Source organism: Manacus candei, unplaced genomic scaffold, assembly GCF_025592945.1.
Source record: "Manacus candei isolate 608988 ecotype Guabito, Panama unplaced genomic scaffold, ASM2559294v1 h1tg000035l, whole genome shotgun sequence".
NCBI classification, from domain to species: Eukaryota; Metazoa; Chordata; class Aves; order Passeriformes; family Pipridae; genus Manacus; species Manacus candei.
In genome coordinates this window covers 6,603,783-6,624,457 of record NW_026138083.1, presented here as the reverse complement: position 1 = coordinate 6,624,457, position 20,675 = coordinate 6,603,783, and the positions used below count along the sequence as shown (strand labels likewise).

General features: G+C 43.4%; 2 protein-coding genes across 6 annotated transcripts in view; one reads left to right on the top strand and one right to left on the bottom strand.

Annotated features, from left to right (window-relative positions):
- MACROD2 (mono-ADP ribosylhydrolase 2) overlaps positions 1-20,675 on the bottom strand; it is an 840,112-nt gene that overhangs the window by 727,143 nt on the left and 92,294 nt on the right. The gene's annotated exons all lie outside the window — the stretch shown is intronic.
- On the top strand, positions 8,779-20,497 carry FLRT3 (fibronectin leucine rich transmembrane protein 3). Of its 3 annotated transcripts, none has more exons than XM_051792681.1 (2): positions 8,779-8,943; positions 16,201-20,497. In XM_051792681.1, the coding sequence occupies exon 2, from the start codon at positions 18,073-18,075 to the stop codon at positions 20,020-20,022; it is 1,950 nt and encodes a 649-aa protein (XP_051648641.1). In that variant the 5' UTR covers positions 8,779-8,943; positions 16,201-18,072; the 3' UTR covers positions 20,023-20,497. The 3 variants fall into 3 exon arrangements, with proteins under 3 accessions (XP_051648641.1, XP_051648640.1, XP_051648643.1); XM_051792680.1 differs by lacking the exon at positions 8,779-8,943 and having other exon boundaries at positions 12,080-16,947; positions 18,027-20,497; XM_051792683.1 differs by lacking the exon at positions 8,779-8,943 and having other exon boundaries at positions 12,080-17,090; positions 18,027-20,497.

Below are 20,675 nucleotides of genomic sequence, written 5' to 3'. Positions count from 1 at the left end.
GGACGGGTTCTTCTTGAAACCATTCCATGCACACATACACAGAGAGCTTCCATTGAATCTGTGGAGACTAAATAGAGCACCTAATGAGGCTGAAAGCTTGACTTTTCACCTCTCTGCAAAGCATACCTGCACTACTGTTAAAGCTTACCACAACAGCCAACTTCAGCTCGCCGGACCCAACCACCAAAGCGCAGTGGAACAGGACGGTCCCGCAGGCACCAGCACTTGTCTGGCTCCATCATGAGTTGGATGGAAAAGCAGCACCAGCAAAATGTATTTTATTCTGGGAGGAAGCCTGCATTTCTGGCAGCTGAGCTAACCAGAGCACTGGTCAAACACAAGCTGCCGCAGAAGCGGAGCCGGGGCTGCCCTCTGCGGCAGCAGCCAGCCAGATGTATTGTGCAAACCCATTTTTAGATGATCTTGCCTGGAGTATCAGGGACCTGAACTCAATAACCTGAATCCCTTCTGTTCTGTGCTTCCAGGCTCCACTGTGTGCACAGAGCACAGAGCTGACCCAGCACAGGCCCGAAATTATTGTGGCTGAACAATCCCCAGCAATCACGACTTGTTCACTGAAGAATTTACAATTGCAATCAGAGCCTCTCTGCATCCCCTGGGAAAAATGATCAAGGAGAAATGAAACAGGCTTTGTTATATCCACGAACAATAACGTAAAATAACATCAACTAGAAATAAAGACAAATGCTAGGCAGGCTAACAACAAATGGAGTTTTCATTCCTCACTGGGGTTATTTTTAGATGCGTTCATATTTAAATATGAAGGTAATTTCCCAGTGCAGCTGTTAACAGCTCTTCCTGAGCTTCTCTTGGAGTTTGGGTGTTGCATCTGCTGGCATTTGCAAGGCAAACTTCTGGTTTTAGTGTTTTACAACTACAAAAGCAAATGTTTCAAGCATTACTTCCAAAAAATCATACTTTGCATCTCAGGGGGTACTACGGTCAATTTATTTGTAAGGAGTTTGAGGTTTTATGTACAAGACTCCGTTGCTGTTCTAACAAGCATCTTGTGAGGGTTTTAATCTAAGGAAAGGCACACTGAGGCCCAGATCAGGTGAGCAACACCTATAAATAATGTGCTAGTTTAGGCACTGCTGGTGTTTTGAGAAATGCATGATTTTAAAGAACCGTTGCTAAGGTCAAGAGCTGCTCCAGTTTTAATGAGAGACTAGCTCTGCTTCTCTCATTCAAATGAAGATTTTTTTTTTTTTTTGGTCAATAAATGGAAATTAAATATTTCTCACACGTTACTGTATCTAAAAGCCTGCTTATGTGGAAAGAGATACATTAATGTTTTAGTTAGGACTATGGACACACCATACTTGATTCAGACCGTAGGTCCAGCTAGCCCTGTCACACCACCACAGAGTTTTTGCTTTCACAGCTATCTGCAAAACTGAGTTTTGCACCTCCAAGCTTTGTCATAATACCTGAAGATTAGAAATTGATTTATATTCTGGTTTTATAACCCATCTAGAGTACCAAGCAAAGAAATGAAAAGCCAAACCACCTAAGCGTGTATATCACTGATCTCTATCCCGTGGCACCACTCGCACTGTAGTGACTGTGCTACAGGCCTTGGGCTTTACCTGCTTGGTTGGCAGAGCTAGGCCTGCCTTTGACCTTCTCTCCAACACCTCTCCAAGAGAAATGAAGACAAAGCCTCTGGCATCGATGCCACAAGCCATCAGCGGAGAGCTGTGGGTCTGAGGGTGGAGGAGCAGGTGGGAGAGTGACTGTGAAGCAGCTTTGAAAATCTTTTTTCCCCCATCAATGAATTGGACACAAAGCTACCACAGTGCAGACCACTCTTAGGGGAGACAAAAACATGCTGAGCTCTGTATGTAAAAGGCAGGAGTTTGTTTTCCTTACCGTTGAGAGGAGAAACAAGGAGCTCAAAGAAAATACAGGACCCTGACGAAATTGTTCATCTACTGCACAGCTGCCATACTCAACATTCTCATCCTGCCTTCTGCAACCTCTTACTCCTCTGAACCGCCCAGAGTCAGACTCTGTTCTTCACTAACAAAGCTGCTGTTGTCACCATCTCAGACAAGTCAACTCTCTTATGTGCTGCCCATCACGGACAGCCACATCCATCCCGAGGTCAGGTGAAATGCCTTTGTTTTCCTGAGTCACAGAGCTGAAGGTCTTTTACGGGTTCCTACAGGTTACTTCTCCTCAGGATTCCCAACACTTTCCCCCAGGCCTTGGGATTGGCAGCAGCAATTAGTGTGTGCTCACAAAAGGCCAAAGAACAAAAACTTTGAGGAAGGAGATTAAAGATGGATTAAGGAGAGAAAAAAAAAAAGAAAATGTAGAACACTGCTCCAGATACTAAGCTTGAAATGAATTTCATATCCCATTTCCCATGAAAATTCAGCTTCTTACCACCTCAAGGAACTCCATCCTCAGTAGCAGCAAGGCATACCCACTAAATAATGCATGTCCATCACCTGCTCAAAGTAATTCCCAGGTCTCAGGCCTTCTCCTCACTTCCCTGCTTACCAGTGAGCTCTGGGCAGACACCTGGCAGGGGAGAGCTTCTCTCCACTCATCAGTGTTCCCAGTCATCCTCTCCAGGTGTTGCAACTGGGACACGGGTGAAAACTGGAGAGGGATCACTCTAGGAATACCCAGGAAATCCTCCAGCATGAATGTGCTCCTGAGACTCAAAGGAAACAGTACACCTTTGTGAGCATTTCAGCGTTTTAGGAACGAGATCTCCTTTGCAGTCGAGGTAAACTCGACAAAATTTCACTGGTAAAAAGTAAAATCAGCATTAATAATGTATAACTAGGAAAAGCAAATGTTAGAGAACACACACATGCTTTTTTTTTTTTCTGTTTAGCTTCAAGGATCTCCACAGCACATTCACCAGCAGATGCTGAAGACACGGCAGCTTCCACACCGACTCACACAGACGGTGCTGCTGGGGTTGACTCTCCTACAAAGGTGACTTGCCTTCCCAACTGAGATAAAGTTTCTGCATGTGGGTCCTTGCCCTGAGTCAGAGTCCCATCAGATGTAACTACATGGCCAGGGAAATTTCAAAATTCCTGTTAACTCGCTTTTAATGACCATATCAACTCGTAACTTCCTGCCAACACCATTAACTGCTGTTGAGCAAAGCCATTCCTGAAATGCCCTCTCTTACTGAACAGATGAAGCCAGAATAATCACCCCTACTTAGGACTAAACAAATCTGTTCAGACGATGTAAACTTGGTCCTTTCTGAGAATAAACACTTTGGAGTTATTCATATATTCAACGCTGGCACAGTCTTTTGCAATTTCAGACCCAGGTATTACACAAGCAAATCAGCAAAGGCACAGACCCGGGCTCATGGCTGGATGTTAACATAGACTAGACACAAACAATCAGGGCGGTACATTTGGCCAAAACAGTGTGCTAATGCTTTGATTTGCCTGCAAAGTAGGGGGTGTACATTTTTTTAGAGATTACAGAACACCACCTGATGCCTTCAGCAGTGCTACATCCCCACACACTTGCTTCGAGTTTACACAGAATGCTAAATATTCAAATTGGGAAACTCATACATTATACAACTGCACAGAACTTGGCCACTGTAATTTTACCAGATTAGACCTAAGAGAAACCACTCACATAATAGGAGAAGGAAAGAAAACAGGAAACTCTGACATATAAAAGCGGGGGAGCAAAGGAAAAGGACAATGAGGGAGAGCAGAGAGTTCAGCAGAAGCAGCTTCTCCCAGCAGATGATCAATGCACAAAGAGTTGGAATGTGAACGCTCCCGTGTGGGTCGATGTGCAGAGGAACAGCTATTGGGCATTGCAGGAGGAGGAGAGGAGCTGGGGAAGAGGCAGGGCGTGTGCAGAGAGCCTGGCAGAGACAGGCTGAGAACATTGAGGGAAGACAGGGGTGGAAAATTCTCTGGGGCTATCAGGAAGTAAAAACAAAGAGTAAGGACCAGAAGAGCCATTTTCATGGCCTGAAAATACACTCGAGAGAAAGCATATGACTTCCAAGCTTTCAGTGTAAACCTGTGAAGAACTAAGATCTATCAAAACTGCATATGGAAATGTAACAAGAAACATGAATCTTCCCCATACTGTTGTCTGCTCAGGAGAGGCAAAGAGTTCCAACACCAATAGGCAAAACAGGAACACGGACAAAAAGGAGTTATCCACCCCAAGCCCCTTCTTAGCAAGCCTTAAATCACCACTTCCTTGCAGACCTCTCGATCCTTGAAGGCCGGCTCTGGGCAGCTGTTGCATAAGCAGCAATTAAAGCTCCAAGAAAGACCAAATTTGTACCAGAATTTCTCTTTTGTGTCATTTCAGAAGGTTTAGGTTTTTTATTTGTTTAAGTATGTCTGTACTACTGGAACCCTTTTTATAGAGGCAGGTGTAAAAACGCATTTACCACTTTGTTCGGCTCCGGGTATGGGCTGCATCCATAAAAACATGAATTTGCAAATGTAAGAACTACCCTGAGGGCAGAACAGCAGTTTTTTCTTTTCCTTTACAGGATTCTTCCTTGCACATACTACATGTTACTAACAATCTCAGTTAAGGTTTTCAAGGTTGTTTTGGTGGAACACTATTTTTTCCCTCCTTTAACACACTTTCAAAGCCACGTCAAGCACACAGAAAGTCTATTTTGTTCTGACAGCACCGCTTACTTTGTCAAGTAAGCAAGGAAAAACTCCATGTTCCTCATAGGAGTTAGCTCTGCTTCTCCTAAAAGTGCTGTCGTGGTGGCTTCATGGTTTGACATCTAACAAATAGAGAGGATTGCCTTCTAAATACAAAAATCAACCCTAAGCATTAGGAGCAAATTTTCTTGGTATGAACTTCACATAGTCAGCTTTCTTTACCCATTTCAGTCTGTTCTGTAAATAATAAAAAATAAATACCTTACTCAAAGGCTTTGCAATTTCAAGTACCCCATTAAGTTACTTCATTTTGCTATCCATAGCACATGATCTCACAAGCAAAGCTGTTTATTTGCCTTAGGGAAAACAGAGATGTGGTTGCATCACGGGTGTTTCTGAGTTGACAAGGCTTTTCCCCGGGGCCGTTTGGGAGAGTTGGAAAGAAGAACAGGGAGAAAGCATGGAGAGAAGGGAGAGGAATGGCAGAAAATACAGGTGCAGTGGTCTAACCTCCTAGCCCTTACAGACAGACAAAATAACCACAATTACAACTATTATCTCTCACATTCTTCTAGCAGGGGAAAAGAAAGGAGCACTCTTGAGCCCATCTAATTTTAAAGGAGTGTTTAGTTTTAGACTCTTCATACATTTTTAGCTCTACTAGCATGATTACATTCTCATTTTTGTTGCATTTGATACAGAGCTGCTGCACCAACTTCAGCAAGGTACTCTATGTACATACGCAATGCTGAAAGCTGAATTTGACAGGCATTTATGTACGGAAGGAATATATCCAAAATTGGATTCAAATTCTGAAATGGTTCAAATCATTTAAAGATTAAATTCTAATATAAAATGCAATATGCATTTGCTGAGAAACTGTACTTAGTCAATATCAGGAAACCTTACAGGACATGTATCATACCAAAGTTCATATATTATAGTGTCCTCTTTCCTTAGATGTCTCTACAAATCAGCCAATACCCAGCTTGGATTTGGGACAGCTTGCTTTGAAAAATCAATATAACCTGATAAAAGCCTAAAGCTAAAACCCACTAACATTCATTTCAGCTTATTCCATTGAATATCAAACTATTACTCGCAGCTTTATCTGACAGAAATCTGTCCTTGGGAAGCTCAAAGAAGTGAGGCTCCAGTTTTGGTGCTTGAAGACAGCTCTCTCCCTCTGCACCGAGGGTGAGTGATCTCAGATCCAATTTCACTCCCGATCAGTGTGTTTGGTTTCTCATCATTTCATAAATGTCCTGCCCAGAAACGTTTCTGACTGCAACTGGATCCACAGCAGGACAAAGTATATCCAAAACTCCGAGTCACAGTGAGAGTCATCCAGGTCAACCTTTGGCTGAGGGAGTTCCCAGAACTTTGATTCTTATCAGAACATCAGGAGGTTCAGGAAAAAGAAACAAGCATCATCATTATCACCTTGACCTAATAGCACCTTCCAAGTGTGTGTTATAAACTTGCATTAACATTCTGTGAAATGCATTATGTAGTGTGAGTAGTCTGAATTTCCCACCAACACCTTCCAAACTCTCTCAGCCCATGAAGCGTTAACAAGATTGCCATGTCTTCTGAAAGGTAATTTCCCTATAGGTCTGACAAGAACTTTAATCTCAGTGTCATGAGCATTAATTAATTCTATAAACAAAATACAGGTAAAAGAATATTTTAACTTAGAAATTCAATTAAAATATCTCATTATACTCCTCGGCTTCAGCACGTCTGTGTTAAATATTCATATTTTTATTCCCAACATATGAGTAACTCCATCCGTATTAATAGTTTTCTCCATTCTCCTGGAATTCAAGAGACCATGAATTTCTACATTTTAAGAAGAAGACAGAGAATGTGGTCAAGCTCTCCACGTATGACAGGGTTTTTTGTGGAGAGTATTTTAAAGGCTACCCACGTCCTTAAGAGGTATATTTACAGAGTTTACATAAAAGAACGCAGTCAAAAATCTGCTGCAACAGCATATTAAAGACCTTTTAGTGCTCCAGAGCAGCTGTGACCTGGTAAAATCTAATTATTTCTCACATGCCCTTTGGAATTCTCCAGGAATATGTACTGTAATTTCTAAATGATGCCATCAGCACTGGGCCGGCCTTGGAATTAAGCTGAGAGATAGACCATATACATCTTTTATGAGTATCCCACAGATCTGTGTTAAGGCTTAGCCACATGGCACAGCAACGTAACCCCGGAATCTGTTAACTAATACAACTAAGTCAGGCGTGAGAAATACCAAATACACAACGTTTTTGTAAAAACACTGCTATAATCTTTGAAGAATCTCGGTTTTAAAAAAAAATCCCCAAGATACCTGCAGCATTTCAAATCAGCTTCTGTACTTGCACAGCTCGCTGTTCTGTCCCACATGGTAAGCCCCTGGCACACTGTAGTACCAGTCATACCCATGTCTGTATAATACATGTACATATGTACCCATAGCATGCATGTAATATATTATATATATATATATGCATTAAGATGTATATGCAACACAGCTGATTATACTGAGCTGGTCAGGGCACAGCTCACTGCCAGGACTATCAATACAGACAATTGTACCTTAACCTGAAGTCAATTTATTATTAGTTCTTACTCTCCTCAGGGAAAGATTAGAATTGAAGTGATGGAGAAAAAAAAATCCCCTTCCCTCCTCGTCAAGGAAAATCAATCCAGAATTTTTTTTTCTAATTAGTTGAATAAAGATAGCAGGTATATAACATTTCAAACACCTAAATACCAAATACATCAAAAATTTATTAACATTCCTCTTGAGAAAGAATGAGGTTCAATACTTTCATTTGCTTTTGCCAGAAGTTAAACAACAGGAATTGAAGTATTCAAACTTTACACAGAAAGTGCAACTATGTGGCAATTTCCAAATAGAATTTGTGGAAGTCAAGCACTCTGTGAACTTAATGGAGCTTGGCCTTGTGTCTTCTGATAGCAGCAAAAAGCACAACTGGACAATAACTAGGATCAGCGGAGACAGTTTTTGGGAGCCTCCCTTCCCCCAGCTCCTTGTGCTGGCCAATGCACTGGTCAAAACCACTCAGGAGGTGGCCGAGATCAGCTGTGCACTGGTGACAAAGAGAATAGAATGCTCATGAAGGCATCGGCTGTGTGCCATGAAGGAAATTCCGCTTTAATGGAAAATTTAAAGAAAACCCAATGGAAACATCAACTTCATTTGCCAAAGCCAACGCTACTCGTGTGCTGGTAAGCTGCGAATAACAAGAAACTAGGTTTTAGGAAAAAACACCTGGGGAAGGTGTTTTCTAGCTTACCTTATGACCACCATAAATTTTTGGCTGTGTTAGGAGGGCAGAAAATTTGTTTTCCAAGGAAAAATCTCTGAGGATGTCAGCCAGACCCCAAGACCCCTCAACCTCAGTCCCGCTGGGTATGTCCTGGCAAGTGCTGTCCCAGGCTGAGCACAGAACCAGGCAGCTCTTATCCACTTGCTGATCCCAAACGGGATCAAACGCCCCGGGAAAACTTCCACATCCCAAAGCCACTACCTGCAACACCTCATGGGCAGGATGCCGGAGGAGAGAAAACACTCCCCGCCATCTGACTATGGGGCTGAGGGAACGCACGAATTTATTTACGTGTAATTATTTTATTTATTTATTTATTCTTAGTTATTTATTTCACAATATTTTTCAACTCGTGAGCTGCACCGGTCCTTGGACCCAAAGCCCAGGGGAGGGCAGGGGGGACGAGGCGAACCGGGGGTCACCTGCCCACGGCCAACGCCGGGCACTGAAACGGGCGCCGGGGGACGAACTGGGGAGGGGATGAAGGGGAGCCGCCTCGCTCCCGCCACGGCCAACGGCGGCACCACCACGAAAAAAAGGGGGGAAAAATTAAAAAGGGGGTGAAAATAAAACTTAACGAAGGGTAAAGAACGAACCCGAGCCCCCGCGCCTCTGAGGCGCCCTGCCCGCCCCCCCCGCCTCGGCCCGGCCGTGCCGCCGCCTGTCGCGCCCCCTGGCGGCGGCCCCGCTCCCCTCCCCTCCCCGCCCGGCCCCGCCCCCCCAGCCGGCGGCCCCGCCCCCCGTGACGCGCGGCCCCGCCCCCGCGGCTCCGCCGCCGCGACTTGAGGGGCGCGCGCCCGGCTCCGTCCGCGGCCGCCCCGCCAACAGCGCAGCGCCCGCGCGCTCCAGCGCCCGCGCCGGGACCCGCTCCCAGCACACACCCCAGCACGGCACCGCCGCCCGCATCGCCCCTGCCCGCGCCCCGTCCGCAGGTAAGCGCGGGATCACCGCTCTTTCCCCCCTCCGCGAGAGCTGCGCGGGTTGCAGAGGAGGAGGGAGGAGGAGGAGGATGCGGCGGGACGGTGAGGCGATGCTCCCGCATCCCACCAGCCGCTTCCCAGCGCTGCGGTGGGAGAGCCCGCCCGCCCTCCCGGCGGGGCGCGCAGGACCCGCGGAGGCTCTGCCCGCAGCTTCCTGGGGCGCTCCCCGAGCCGCGGGTGCGGTGCCCGCGCCGCCCCCGGGAGAAGGAGCCGCCGCAAACGCGCCCCCCGCGGGGGGACCCCCAGGGCAGCGCCGGCTCCCCGCGCTGCGGGACCCCCGCGGTGCAGCGCGGATGGACGGGGGAAGCCTTCTGCCTGCACCCCGCATCCCTCCCCCGGCATGGAAACTTCCCCTTCCATCCCTCCTTCCATGCATCCCTCCCCGCGTGCTGCATCTGTTTAGGAAAAAACAAAAAAAAAAAAGGAAAGAAAAAAGCCCCTGCGCAGCGCTGTCCCCCCCGCACCACAAAGTCTGCGGGCGAGGAGATGGGCAACAAAATGGTTGCACTGGAAGAATGAATGCAACAGGCCCCGATTCCCGCCCCGACGCCCCACTTTCTGTGGGAAAGAGAGCTGGCTGGTAATCCCCCTGCCATTCCGTAGGTCCTCGCCTAGTTTTAATCAACTTTTCAGCTGTTTTCGGTGTATTAAGTGGTTGCCTGCCCTCGTAGGAGCGCAGCAAATTTCGTTTATAGATGGCTCGCAAATAAATAGTTCGCCTCTCACTCCTGTGCACGAATCATCTCTACGTGATTCTGACCCCAAAAACCATTTCGCGACTGCTGGATGTGTCAGAACCTTTGTTTTAACCCATTTCCTCGAACGCAATTAGGAGCTGCAACTTAGTTGCTCAGGCGAAGCCCGAGTATCCCTGCATTTCCCAGCGCAGCCGTCCTGCTTCCCAGCATCTGCCGTAGCTCTCAGCATCCAGGCACATCTTTGTGATTTTGGGGTTGGTTGGTTGGGTTGGGTTTTTTTTTTTTTTGGTTGCTGCTCCGTTTCCAAGCTCATCCCCTCGGTGAATAAAAGCTCAGCTCTTGCACAGACAGCTGCCTCTCTGGCTCAGCCCTGCTCTTTGAGGTCGCCTCAATTTTAATCTCTCTGACCGCAAAGGGGTTTGAGCTCAACCCTGGCAGATCCAGGCAAAGTTGCGAGAGGAGTGTTGCAAACGCCAGGACCAGTGTCTGTGATTAACTAATTCGGGGAATGCTCTTAGCGACGGGTTGTTAATTTAAGCTGAAGGCAAGTCGCTCCCCTTCTGCAAGGGATCAGTTCTGGCCAGTTCACAGAGTACAGTGGAGTATTTTCTGCACCAGATTCACACCAAAATGCAGAATTACTTTACAATTAAATCTTAAATCCTGTGAAAGAGCACGGATGCAGCTGAATGCGTTTTCTCATTGCCTCTTAGGGAAAAAAAAAAAAAAGAAGATTCACGTTCTGCATTTCCATATAAATCGTTTATACTTTTTCTCTGTAGAAAGAAGAGGCTGAAAATGTTCAGACTTTTAAAAAACAGTTCATTATCCTGACCCCAATTTTCTTGTCTAAAATATACTGCCCAAAAAGATAGAAGCATCAATTATGCTCACTATCTATTGCCTGGGGATACAGCGTCTTAATGAACATTTCTTTGAATTAGACTGAAAAATGCATTTGTCAATTCAAGTGTACAAAGAAAAGAATTATTTGCTATAAAACAGAAAGATCAGTATGTGTTTTCCTTGTCAATATATGCCACACATTAGGTCATACGTGAGAGGTTCCAGTGCCCTTCCCTCCCTCAAAAGAAAACCCACCCTCAAGTTTCCTTTAATTTATTCCAAAACCATACAATACAGCCCTCTTTAAGATCGGGTTTCAAATATTTCATAAACAAAAGGTATACCTGGGTTTACAGAAAGCCAATTATCTTAAAATATACTGAGGTTATTCTAATCCTTCTATTCATCCTGCTATCAAGCTTCTCTATTTTGCCATCCACATTTAATCACTTCTAAAAGCTGTATTTTTTCCTGCCTTCTGTGCTCCTCTGATACACCAGAAACAGTGACAGCCCTTGGCATATATTTAAAATGCTAATTCTCTTTCTCTTTTTTTTTTTTTTCTGGTACATTTATACCATTTTAACTGGAGAACAACCAGATAAATACTGCAGTTAATACAATCAGCATGGGAAATTCTGTAAACTCTCTGAAAGAGTGATTTCTTTTTTTTTTTTAATTCCCTCCTTTGGAGGCCGCCTCTGTTTTTCTCAACGGGAGACTTTGTTGTAATTAAAGCAGAGAAAACTGGACAGCAGCAAAAAACATCTGACTTGTGGCTCTTAAAAAGCACGGGTTTTGTAGCATGTACCACCCCCCAGTGGGCAAAAAACTCTGTAGTAAACTCGCAGCGAGCTTTAATCTCCAGAAATAAAGTGGATACACTTTACAGCAAGAACAAAATAAAGATGAGTTTCTGGCTTGTTGGGATTTTTTTTTTTCTTTCTTTTAATTTTTTCTCTGTCACTAGTAGCTGGAAGTTGTCAGATATTGTGTAAGGATCGGTGACTAATCCAAGCAACTGCTGGAGTTGAGGAACTTTGCACTGCAGTTATTTGAAGTGGCTTCAGCTGGGAGATGGCCATCTTTGTCTCCTTCCAGCAGGAAACATGGATGCTAATGGCTAGTTAGCCCTCAAGTTTTTTTTTTCCCTTCATCACTTCAAAGCACAGGAATGCACAGAAGAATTAATATGTGATTGCTTGCATTTATTTTTAATGAGCAGGCAAACACCACTCAGGGCAGGAATCTGGAAGAGTGTTCAGTAAATATATTATATCATCACTGACTCTGCTCTGCCTTTCATGAGCTGTAAGAATCCAAACGTTGTTTCCTAATTTTTTGAGGAGCAAATTGATTAATCGGGAGATGAGCAAACAGCTGTTTTAAAGGGGAAAGAAACAAAACTAGTGAAACTTTATCCAGTGTTTGAGTAACATTTTTACACGTCTGGGGTTCTGTGCCAGGAACTCCCTATCAGGTATAATTCTACCTAAACTTGTCAAGAGGGGGGAAAATAGATTTTTTTCCCCTTGAAACAATGGCAGCATTTGTTCTCTATTCTTTTATTTAAAGCCTGGGTGAGTTACCTCAGCAGCAGCTCTCAAAAGAAAACCTAGAAGCCATAATTGACTAAACTCAAAGAGCACTAAAACACAAAACAGAAAGCCATTGCAAAAGACTCCCCCTCAAAGTGCTTTTTTAACACACAACCTTTGCAGCAGCAGAGTAGTCAAAACAAGAGAGTGAGTAGGAATAGAGTAATAGTCTGGGTCTTTTCAACCCAACATCTTCAAAACTGGGCAAGGTTTTAGAAGTAAACTTCAGAAGAGAACCACTCTTAGGTCATTTCCATCCTTTACAGCAAATACTGGTTTGGCTGATCTTAGGCGTGGAGTCAAGCTTTTACTCAGGATCCATTCCGAAGTCAGATTCACTTGTGTTTGAGGGAAGATCACATAAAAATTTGCATTTTTTAAGACACTTGAGTTAGACCTAAGAAGACAAAAGCAGTATTATATTCCTACTGCACAAGAGAGGGGAGCAGATTTTTTGCAAGGAAATAAAACCTTCTCCAACAGGAAAAAAAAACAACAATTAACCAAATTTCACCAACAGGCAGAGACACAACCTGGCTGCAGGGCTCACTCTCACTTTAACTAACTCCTCTGCATTCTTTACCCCTTGGAAAGACAGCTAAAGGACCTTCTGCTTGCCCAGCACCAAACAAAAGACTGGGGCACCTTCCTGAAATATGATGATCGTGGAAATTGCAGCTCCTAGACAGGGTGCTTAGAAAGCATTTTGCTGTCACTGTCAACTAACCCTGAGTAATACACTTAAAGAAAACAAAGTATGGGCATTGTTTTAAGTCTGGATTAGCACTGTGGAACTTCTTTTAAAAAAGAAAACAAGTTGGTGGAGCTGTTTAAGCAGCAGCATGACCTTTGCAAGCACAACTGGCATTGAAGCAGTAGCGAGACTTCACAAGTATTTGAAAAAATAAGCACATTTTTTGTTTCTGATACATTTCAGATTCTAAACAAATACAGAGGCGACTCTGGAATAGAAGTGCACTGATTAGGCAAATTGTTTGGCTTATCAAGTATGTATATTCTAGTGGTGACTTTAAATTATATTTTTGTCATTTATAACCTAAAAAATACTGAGGGGTTTCCCTTCCCTCTGTTACTTTGATGGTCAGAAAGGAGCCACTGAACTACCAGAATTCCTGCTGGAGAACACAGAGGTAGATTAGAAATTCAAATAAGCATTGTGTGGCCTCGAGTGAGGCAGGTCTTGATTTTATTTGCGTTTTATCACAGCTGGGAAAGAAAAGGTATCTTTGACATCATTTTTAGGAAAAAAAATCTCAACTTCTCAAATATACCAAAACTATTTATTTTGTTATGCCATTGCCTGCCTACAGGACAGGGAGTGCAGCTGGGCTCCAGACCTCAGTATAAATGCAGTGTTCTTCTTAGGTACATTTTTCTTGTCTAGCACAAATTACTTTGAACATTTTAAAATGAGATGCCCCCCTACTTGGCTGTGCCAAGGCGATAAGTCCACGTGCAAGGCTCACACATTACCACTATCTCTAGTAATTCCCTTGCTTTCACAGTCCCAGGAAAAGTAATTTAACCATGTGGTTCAGCAAAGTTCAGGAAAACATTCAACTCATCATAAAGATAAGCAAAGAAAAGCTGCTGTTCTGACGTTACTTTTGTTACCAAAAAAAAAAAAAAAAAAAAAGGTGATTTTTGCATTTAAAAATTGATTTTAGCCCAGACTTTCTAAAACCTGCTCTGTTCAAAAGTAATGGCTCCTTTCAAAACCATGTGTCCATGAAGCCTCCCAGTCTGATGTTGCAGAAACCTGGACACAGTGTCTGTACCAGTGGGGGTCACTTTTCTTTTCATCCCGCCGGATCAGCTATAATGACTTGGTGTCAGGGAATATTTAGAGACAGCTCAAGAAGGGGAAAGTTGGAGCATGGCAGCAGGATTCCCTTCTTCTCTGTAGACAGATCACTGGAGCCTTTGATATGCAAAAACATTGTTTTCAGCTACAGCTCGAGCTATAAAAGGGAAGTGCAAGATATCAAACAATCAAGACCTGGAGAAAACTATTCTAAGTTTAGAAAAGGGAGTGGGGGGTATAGTCTTAATCCACATTTTTGAAACAGTGTCGTCTTCTCCAAAGAGACCTTTTATTTTTTCTATCCCTTGTTTTCATGTAATTTTGAGAGGAGGGATGAAAAAAATTCCAGGAACTTAATGAGCTTTAGTGCTTTCATTTTAATCCTCCACATTACTGCTATTATAATAGTGGCAATAAATGAAGAGATGACTATCAAATGGAGCACAGAGGAAACAGTTTATGTGCTAGAAAGGTAAAACAAATGAACTTACTTTCTGTGTGTGCATGGATCTATGTAATGTATGCATACTGGAGCCAACCTTTTACTTAATACTAACAAGTTTTTTACAGCTCAGAGTTCTAAAGGAAATTTATGATTTTAAGTACTTAAAAGTTACTGTAGCCTTCAAAGGCCTATTTAAGGAATTTATATTCCTACTTCACAGTGCCCTTCCAGAAAATACCTTCTGTCACGATTTCACGTTAGTTCCTAAGAGATACCTTTTTTTTTCCCTACAGCTGTTAAGCAGCTGTTTATTTCAAAGTTTCAGGAATAGGGCCTGGACTTCTTTCCCCAAACACTTCAGTAATACAGCCCAAGAAAACTGGACCCTGGAAGAATACAGAGCTTTTTGTTCCATTTTGTAATGATTATATAATTTACCCAAATTACATAAGTTACCAATAAACATGCATTCCCTTCTAGTCTAAAATGTGGCCACACAGACTGAGTTTTTGCCTTGGATAAAGCATATGTTAAAATATTTATGCCACAGCGGGGGTCTCTCATTCTGAGCTCCTATTTTCATTGCACAACTGGCTGAAAACAAGGTGCAGAAAACAAAGCTCAGAGGAGCTGCAGCAGCAGAGAAAAGGCTTCTCCATTCCCTCGCTGGGCACTTACACCATCCCTGGAACGGGGGGCTTTTGTTTTTTAAATTATGTTAATGTTTTTGCTGTGAAAAAGAGCAGCATAATTTCTACTTCAGTGATTTTGTATCACTGCACATTTCCTGTTGCTGCAGGAGCAGTGACTGATCCGTTTGCATGATGGACCTGCCACAAATCGCAAAAGGCAGTTTTAAAAATTGAGTTTGGGTTGTTTGTGTTTGGGTTGAATATTTTATGAAGGACCAGAAGCTGCTCTAGTTTTGCTCCCAGGAAGAGCAGCTAAGCAAGGCTTACTCAGCACGCTGCTCCTGACGAGCATTTCCAAGGATTGTGCTTTGGACAGACATGCAGTCACGAAAGGGAGAAGCAAGGAAACATCAGGGATTTATTTTTTTAAATTTCAGATTTAACCACTTTTGTTTCAAATGTGCTACCTGCAGGCTCTTGGGGGACACAGACTGCTATCTCACTGGATACTTACTGCAGTAGTGATATGGAGTAGCCCAAGTTAAAAATCCCAGTTAAAAATAATTAGAGTTCTTTAAGAAACACAATCAAACGAAAGAGATAATGTTTTTCTTATTTTCTGAAATTTTACAGACTAAACCCACATATGTATTTCTGTTGCCAAAGAGCTGATGCAGATGCCTGGCTAGTCCCCAGCTCAAAATCAGCATGGTGCAAAATGGGAAATATTCAAACAGTATTTTAGTAAAAACATGTCCCCTTTCAGCCAGGCCCTACTGAACAGTAATTAGCTCCCTTTACTTTTGAAACCAAGGAGAGGATCATCATCATCTCTCTCTATTTACCAGGAGCACAAAGCAAGCAACCATTTTGGCCTCCTCCCAGGAGGCATCACTGGTCATCAGGTAGGAAACATCATTTCCAAATATTTTGTTACTCTCTGCCTTTATTTTCCTACCGAAACAATGGAAAATATAGTTCCAGCATAACATGAGACTAAGCAGCAAAATGTTTCCTGAAAGAGCTCTGTGTATTTTGCGGAAATACCAATGTTTTGGGACAGCAAGGTGTGCAAGTCACGTGTTCAGGGGATGCAACTCTTAATTCTAGTGTCCACCGTGTCTAGTTGTTATTAATTCCAATTTTTTTGTTTTTAATTTTGCAGGAAATTAAAGAGTTCGAGGAAAGCTTTCCAAGGGGAGTTTTCTGGGAAGGAAACAGTTTTTGTATGTTTGGTTTTGGTTTTTTTTTTTTAATGAAGAAGACCATCTAATGTTTCTGTGGTAGAGTAACTTGCCTTCCTGCAGCACGAGAGGAATTCTTTCCTACATTACAAATCTGGAGGAAGCGTTAAAATACAAGAGTCAGAAAATGGTTCTCCCAAAGAGGTGTGGATGTATTGGGATGTAGCTACTGTACAAAAGTCATACTTGGATGGTTCTGGATAGGAAAAAGGACCCTTCCCTGACCTCCTGAAGAGGCTGCCATCCCTCCAGCCTCAGCATAATGAATGGTTTCCATCACGGGGTGCTGAAGTCGCCTCCTCCGACTACTCTGCTGCACAGAAGAGTTTGTAAGAGTTACAAAGGAAGTAACTTCTGCTAAAGGCATTAAACCAAACAAAAGGGGCTCTTCATTCACAGACTTTACACGAGGACACACATAGAGGGAAGCTGAAGCTTTTCTACGCCCTGGCCTGGTGTGCTTATGTACCATGATAAATCTTGGTTGGAATGCTCATTGAGCGCCTTGCCAGGAGCCAGGGAACACACACCACCAACAGGGACCATCTGAGTAAACACCTCCAAGGACAAAACTGCTCCATGGAGTAAACCCTGAGAGTGACTGGAGAGAAAGACATTCCTTTATTGGATATCCTCAAGCACAAAATTTACTCGTACCTTTAAATACGGTAGGATCAATATTCATTTATTTTCCTTTTTGTGCCTCAGAGAATAAAGTTCAATTAATATATGAACCCACAAGAGGAAAGGTCATGACACTGCTTAATGCACAGGTCATCTTGCAGGAGTTCTCACAACCCTAATTACAATGGTAATTGAATTATGTTGTCTTAAAAGCTATAAAAATGCTAATTACCTGAGCTCAGTGTACAAACATACTACTAATGCAAAGTACAGTCTCAGTCTTAAGAGTTAATTTATATTATGCTACTAATAAGATGGGAAAACGTGGTTAAACCCGCCAAATAGTCTCTTATTAGCGTGCTGCTTAGTAAAGAAGACTTTTGAGAATGACAAATATTTAAACATGAAATTGAGCATGTAATGAAATCCTTCATCCAGTCAACTAGAGAGCCATAGCTCTACCAATTGTGACACTCACCTTTCGAAACACTCCTGCTTGAACACCAAGCAAAGGAGGCCACAGTGTTTGGGAGTTGCACAATGTGGTGTGGAGTACTCAGGAGGCCTTGGGAAAAGGTCTTTACTGGCCCCTCCTTATTTGTCTGCACATCATGCTTTGCCATTAGGGCTATTTTTGGACCTCCAAAATAGCTACCGCTGACTTGTGGGTTTGGTAAGGGTTTTATAGTTCACTTAAGGGCTCCTGGGATAGTTAGCTGGCTTAGGAATTACTTCTTATCTTTCAGATATAGAATGATTTACTTGAACTCTGGTGTGACTTTAACTCTGTACTTATCTGGTATCTGTGAACAAAGATTGTATGCATGAAATGTGAAGGAATCCTTATAAAGAGCCTTCTTGCTTAAGCAAAACAACTCACAGATCAGACATACTCAATTGTATTATTTTCAGTCACTTTGCAGAATAACCTATTAAGTTAATTGTATTAGTACAAGATGTGGCAGAATTATTGATGTAAGGAAAAGAAAGCAAAATGTGTCTATGAGCTTGAATTTTGGTTTAATGCGTGTTTTACAGATATCTTCTATAATGTTGAAGTTGAATTTTCATTGCAGTTTCTTCACTGATGATCTGGATAATTTTGTTTGTTTGGTTTTTTTAGATTTGTTGAAGATCAGAACTGTATACAAATCTCATCATTCCTGACCATGATTAGTGTAACCTGGAGCATCTTCCTAGTTTGGACTAAAATAGGGCTGTTACTTGACATGGCACCTTGTTCTGTTAGTGCCAAGCCATGCCCTTCAGTTTGTCGCTGTGATGTGGGTTTCATATATTGTAATGATCGCGATTTGACGTCTATTCCTACAGGAATCCCAGAGGATGCAACCACCCTCTTCCTTCAGAACAATCAAATAAATAATGCTGGGATTCCTTCAGAACTGAAGAACTTGCTTAGGGTGGAAAGAATATATTTATACCACAACAGCCTAGATGAATTCCCCACTAACCTCCCTAAGTATGTTAAGGAACTGCATTTGCAGGAGAATAATATAAGGACCATTACTTATGATTCACTTTCCAAAATTCCTTATCTGGAAGAACTGCATTTGGATGATAATTCAGTTTCTGCCGTTAGCATTGAGGATGGAGCTTTCCGGGACAACATCTATCTCAGACTTCTTTTCCTCTCTCGAAATCACCTCAGCACCATCCCCTGGGGTTTGCCTAAAACCATAGAAGAGCTACGCTTGGATGATAATCGTATTTCCACGATTTCTGAGCTGTCCCTTCAAGACCTTACAAATCTAAAACGCCTTGTTTTAGACGGAAATCTTCTAAACAATCATGGACTGGGAGACAAAGTCTTCATGAACCTAGTCAATCTCACAGAGCTGTCGCTGGTCCGCAATTCCCTCACAGCGGCGCCGGTAAATTTGCCAGGAACAAACCTAAGGAAGCTTTATCTCCAAGAGAACCACATCAACCGTGTGCCACCCAATGCTTTCTCTTACTTACGGCAGCTGTACCGACTGGACATGTCCAACAACAATCTCAGCAATTTACCTCAGGGTGTCTTTGATGACTTGGACAACATCACCCAGCTCTTCCTTCGCAACAACCCTTGGCACTGCGGGTGCAAAATGAAGTGGGTGCGGGACTGGTTGCAGTCATTGCCTCTAAAAGTGAACGTGCGTGGACTGATGTGCCAGGCACCCGAAAAAGTGCGCGGGATGGCCATCAAGGACCTCAGCGCGGAGCTGTTTGATTGTAAGGACGATGGTGTGATCAGCACCATCCAAATCACCACCGCGGTCCCGAACACGCTGTACCCGGCCCAGGGCCACTGGCCGGTGTCTGTGACCAAACAGCCCGACATCAAGACTCCCAACCTAAATAAAAACTACAGAACCACAGCGAGCCCGGTACGCAAAATCATCACCATCTTTGTGAAATCCGTCAGCACAGAGACCATCCACATCTCCTGGAAAGTTGCACTGCCAATGACTGCTCTGAGACTGAGCTGGCTCAAGATGGGCCACAGCCCTGCCTTTGGATCTATAACTGAGACCATAGTTACGGGCGACAGAAGCGACTATTTGCTGACGGCTCTGGAGCCGGAATCGCCGTACCGTGTGTGCATGGTTCCCATGGAAACCAGCAACATCTATCTCTCCGACGAAACGCCCGAGTGCATCGAGACCGAGACGGCTCCTCTCAAGATGTACAACCCCACCACCACCCTCAACCGAGAGCAGGAGAAAGAACCCTACAAAAACTCCAGCCTGCCCCTGGCGGCCATCATCGGCGGCGCGGTGGCGCTGGTGGCCATCGCGCTGCTGGCCCTGGTGTGCTGGTACGTGCACAGGAACGGCTCCCTGTTCTCCCGGAACTGCGCCTACAGCAAGGGACGCCGGAGAAAGGACGACTACGCCGAAGCGGGGACCAAGAAGGACAACTCCATCCTGGAAATCAGGGAGACTTCTTTCCAGATGATACCGATAACCAACGACCAAGTGTCCAAGGAGGAGTTTGTAATACACACCATTTTCCCACCCAACGGCATGAACCTGTACAAGAACAGCCACAGTGAAAGCAGTAGTAACAGGAGCTACAGAGACAGTGGTATTCCAGATTCAGATCACTCACACTCATGATACTGAGGGAGACATGAAAGACTGCTTTGGGTTTTGTTGGTTTTTTTGGGTTTGTTTTGTTTTTTAAAGAAAAACGAGAAAAGACTGACTTAACAGTTGCTGTTCTACTGCAAAACACTGGATTAAAAGACTGACAAAGCAATGTACTGTACATTTGCCATATAATTTATATTTAAGAACTTTTTATTAAAAGTTTCAAATTTCAGGCTACTGCTGCGATTAATGTAGTGGGGATACCTGACCACAATTCTATATTTTAGTATTTTTTAGTAATTTGTACTGTATTTTCCTTGCTAATATTGAAGTTACAGACCATTTAACTTTTGTGTTCTACTGAGTAAGATGACTTGTTGACTGTGAAAGTGAATTTTCTTGCCGTGTTGAGCAGTCAGAACATTCATCTGAGATCCTTGTAAGTGTAAGCACAGGCCATTTTTCACTTTGGTATCAATAAAATAATGTTGAACCTGGCAAATCAGGAAGATCAAGAAGTGGTTGCAAAAACTCACAGAACTTTCAATGTTGGGTCTATTAAATCTGTAAACCACAACAATATTCAATAAACAAAAATGTGTGTAGTAATGGGCAATATCAGCTGTCTGGATATATCCATTCAACAATGGTGAAATCCAATTTAAAAGCAAATAATCCAA

Bases quoted from the DNA above. Each gene is read 5' to 3' on its own strand.
- FLRT3 (XM_051792681.1), top strand. From the start codon at position 18,073: ATGATTAGTGTAACCTGGAGCATCTTCCTAGTTTGGACTAAAATAGGG.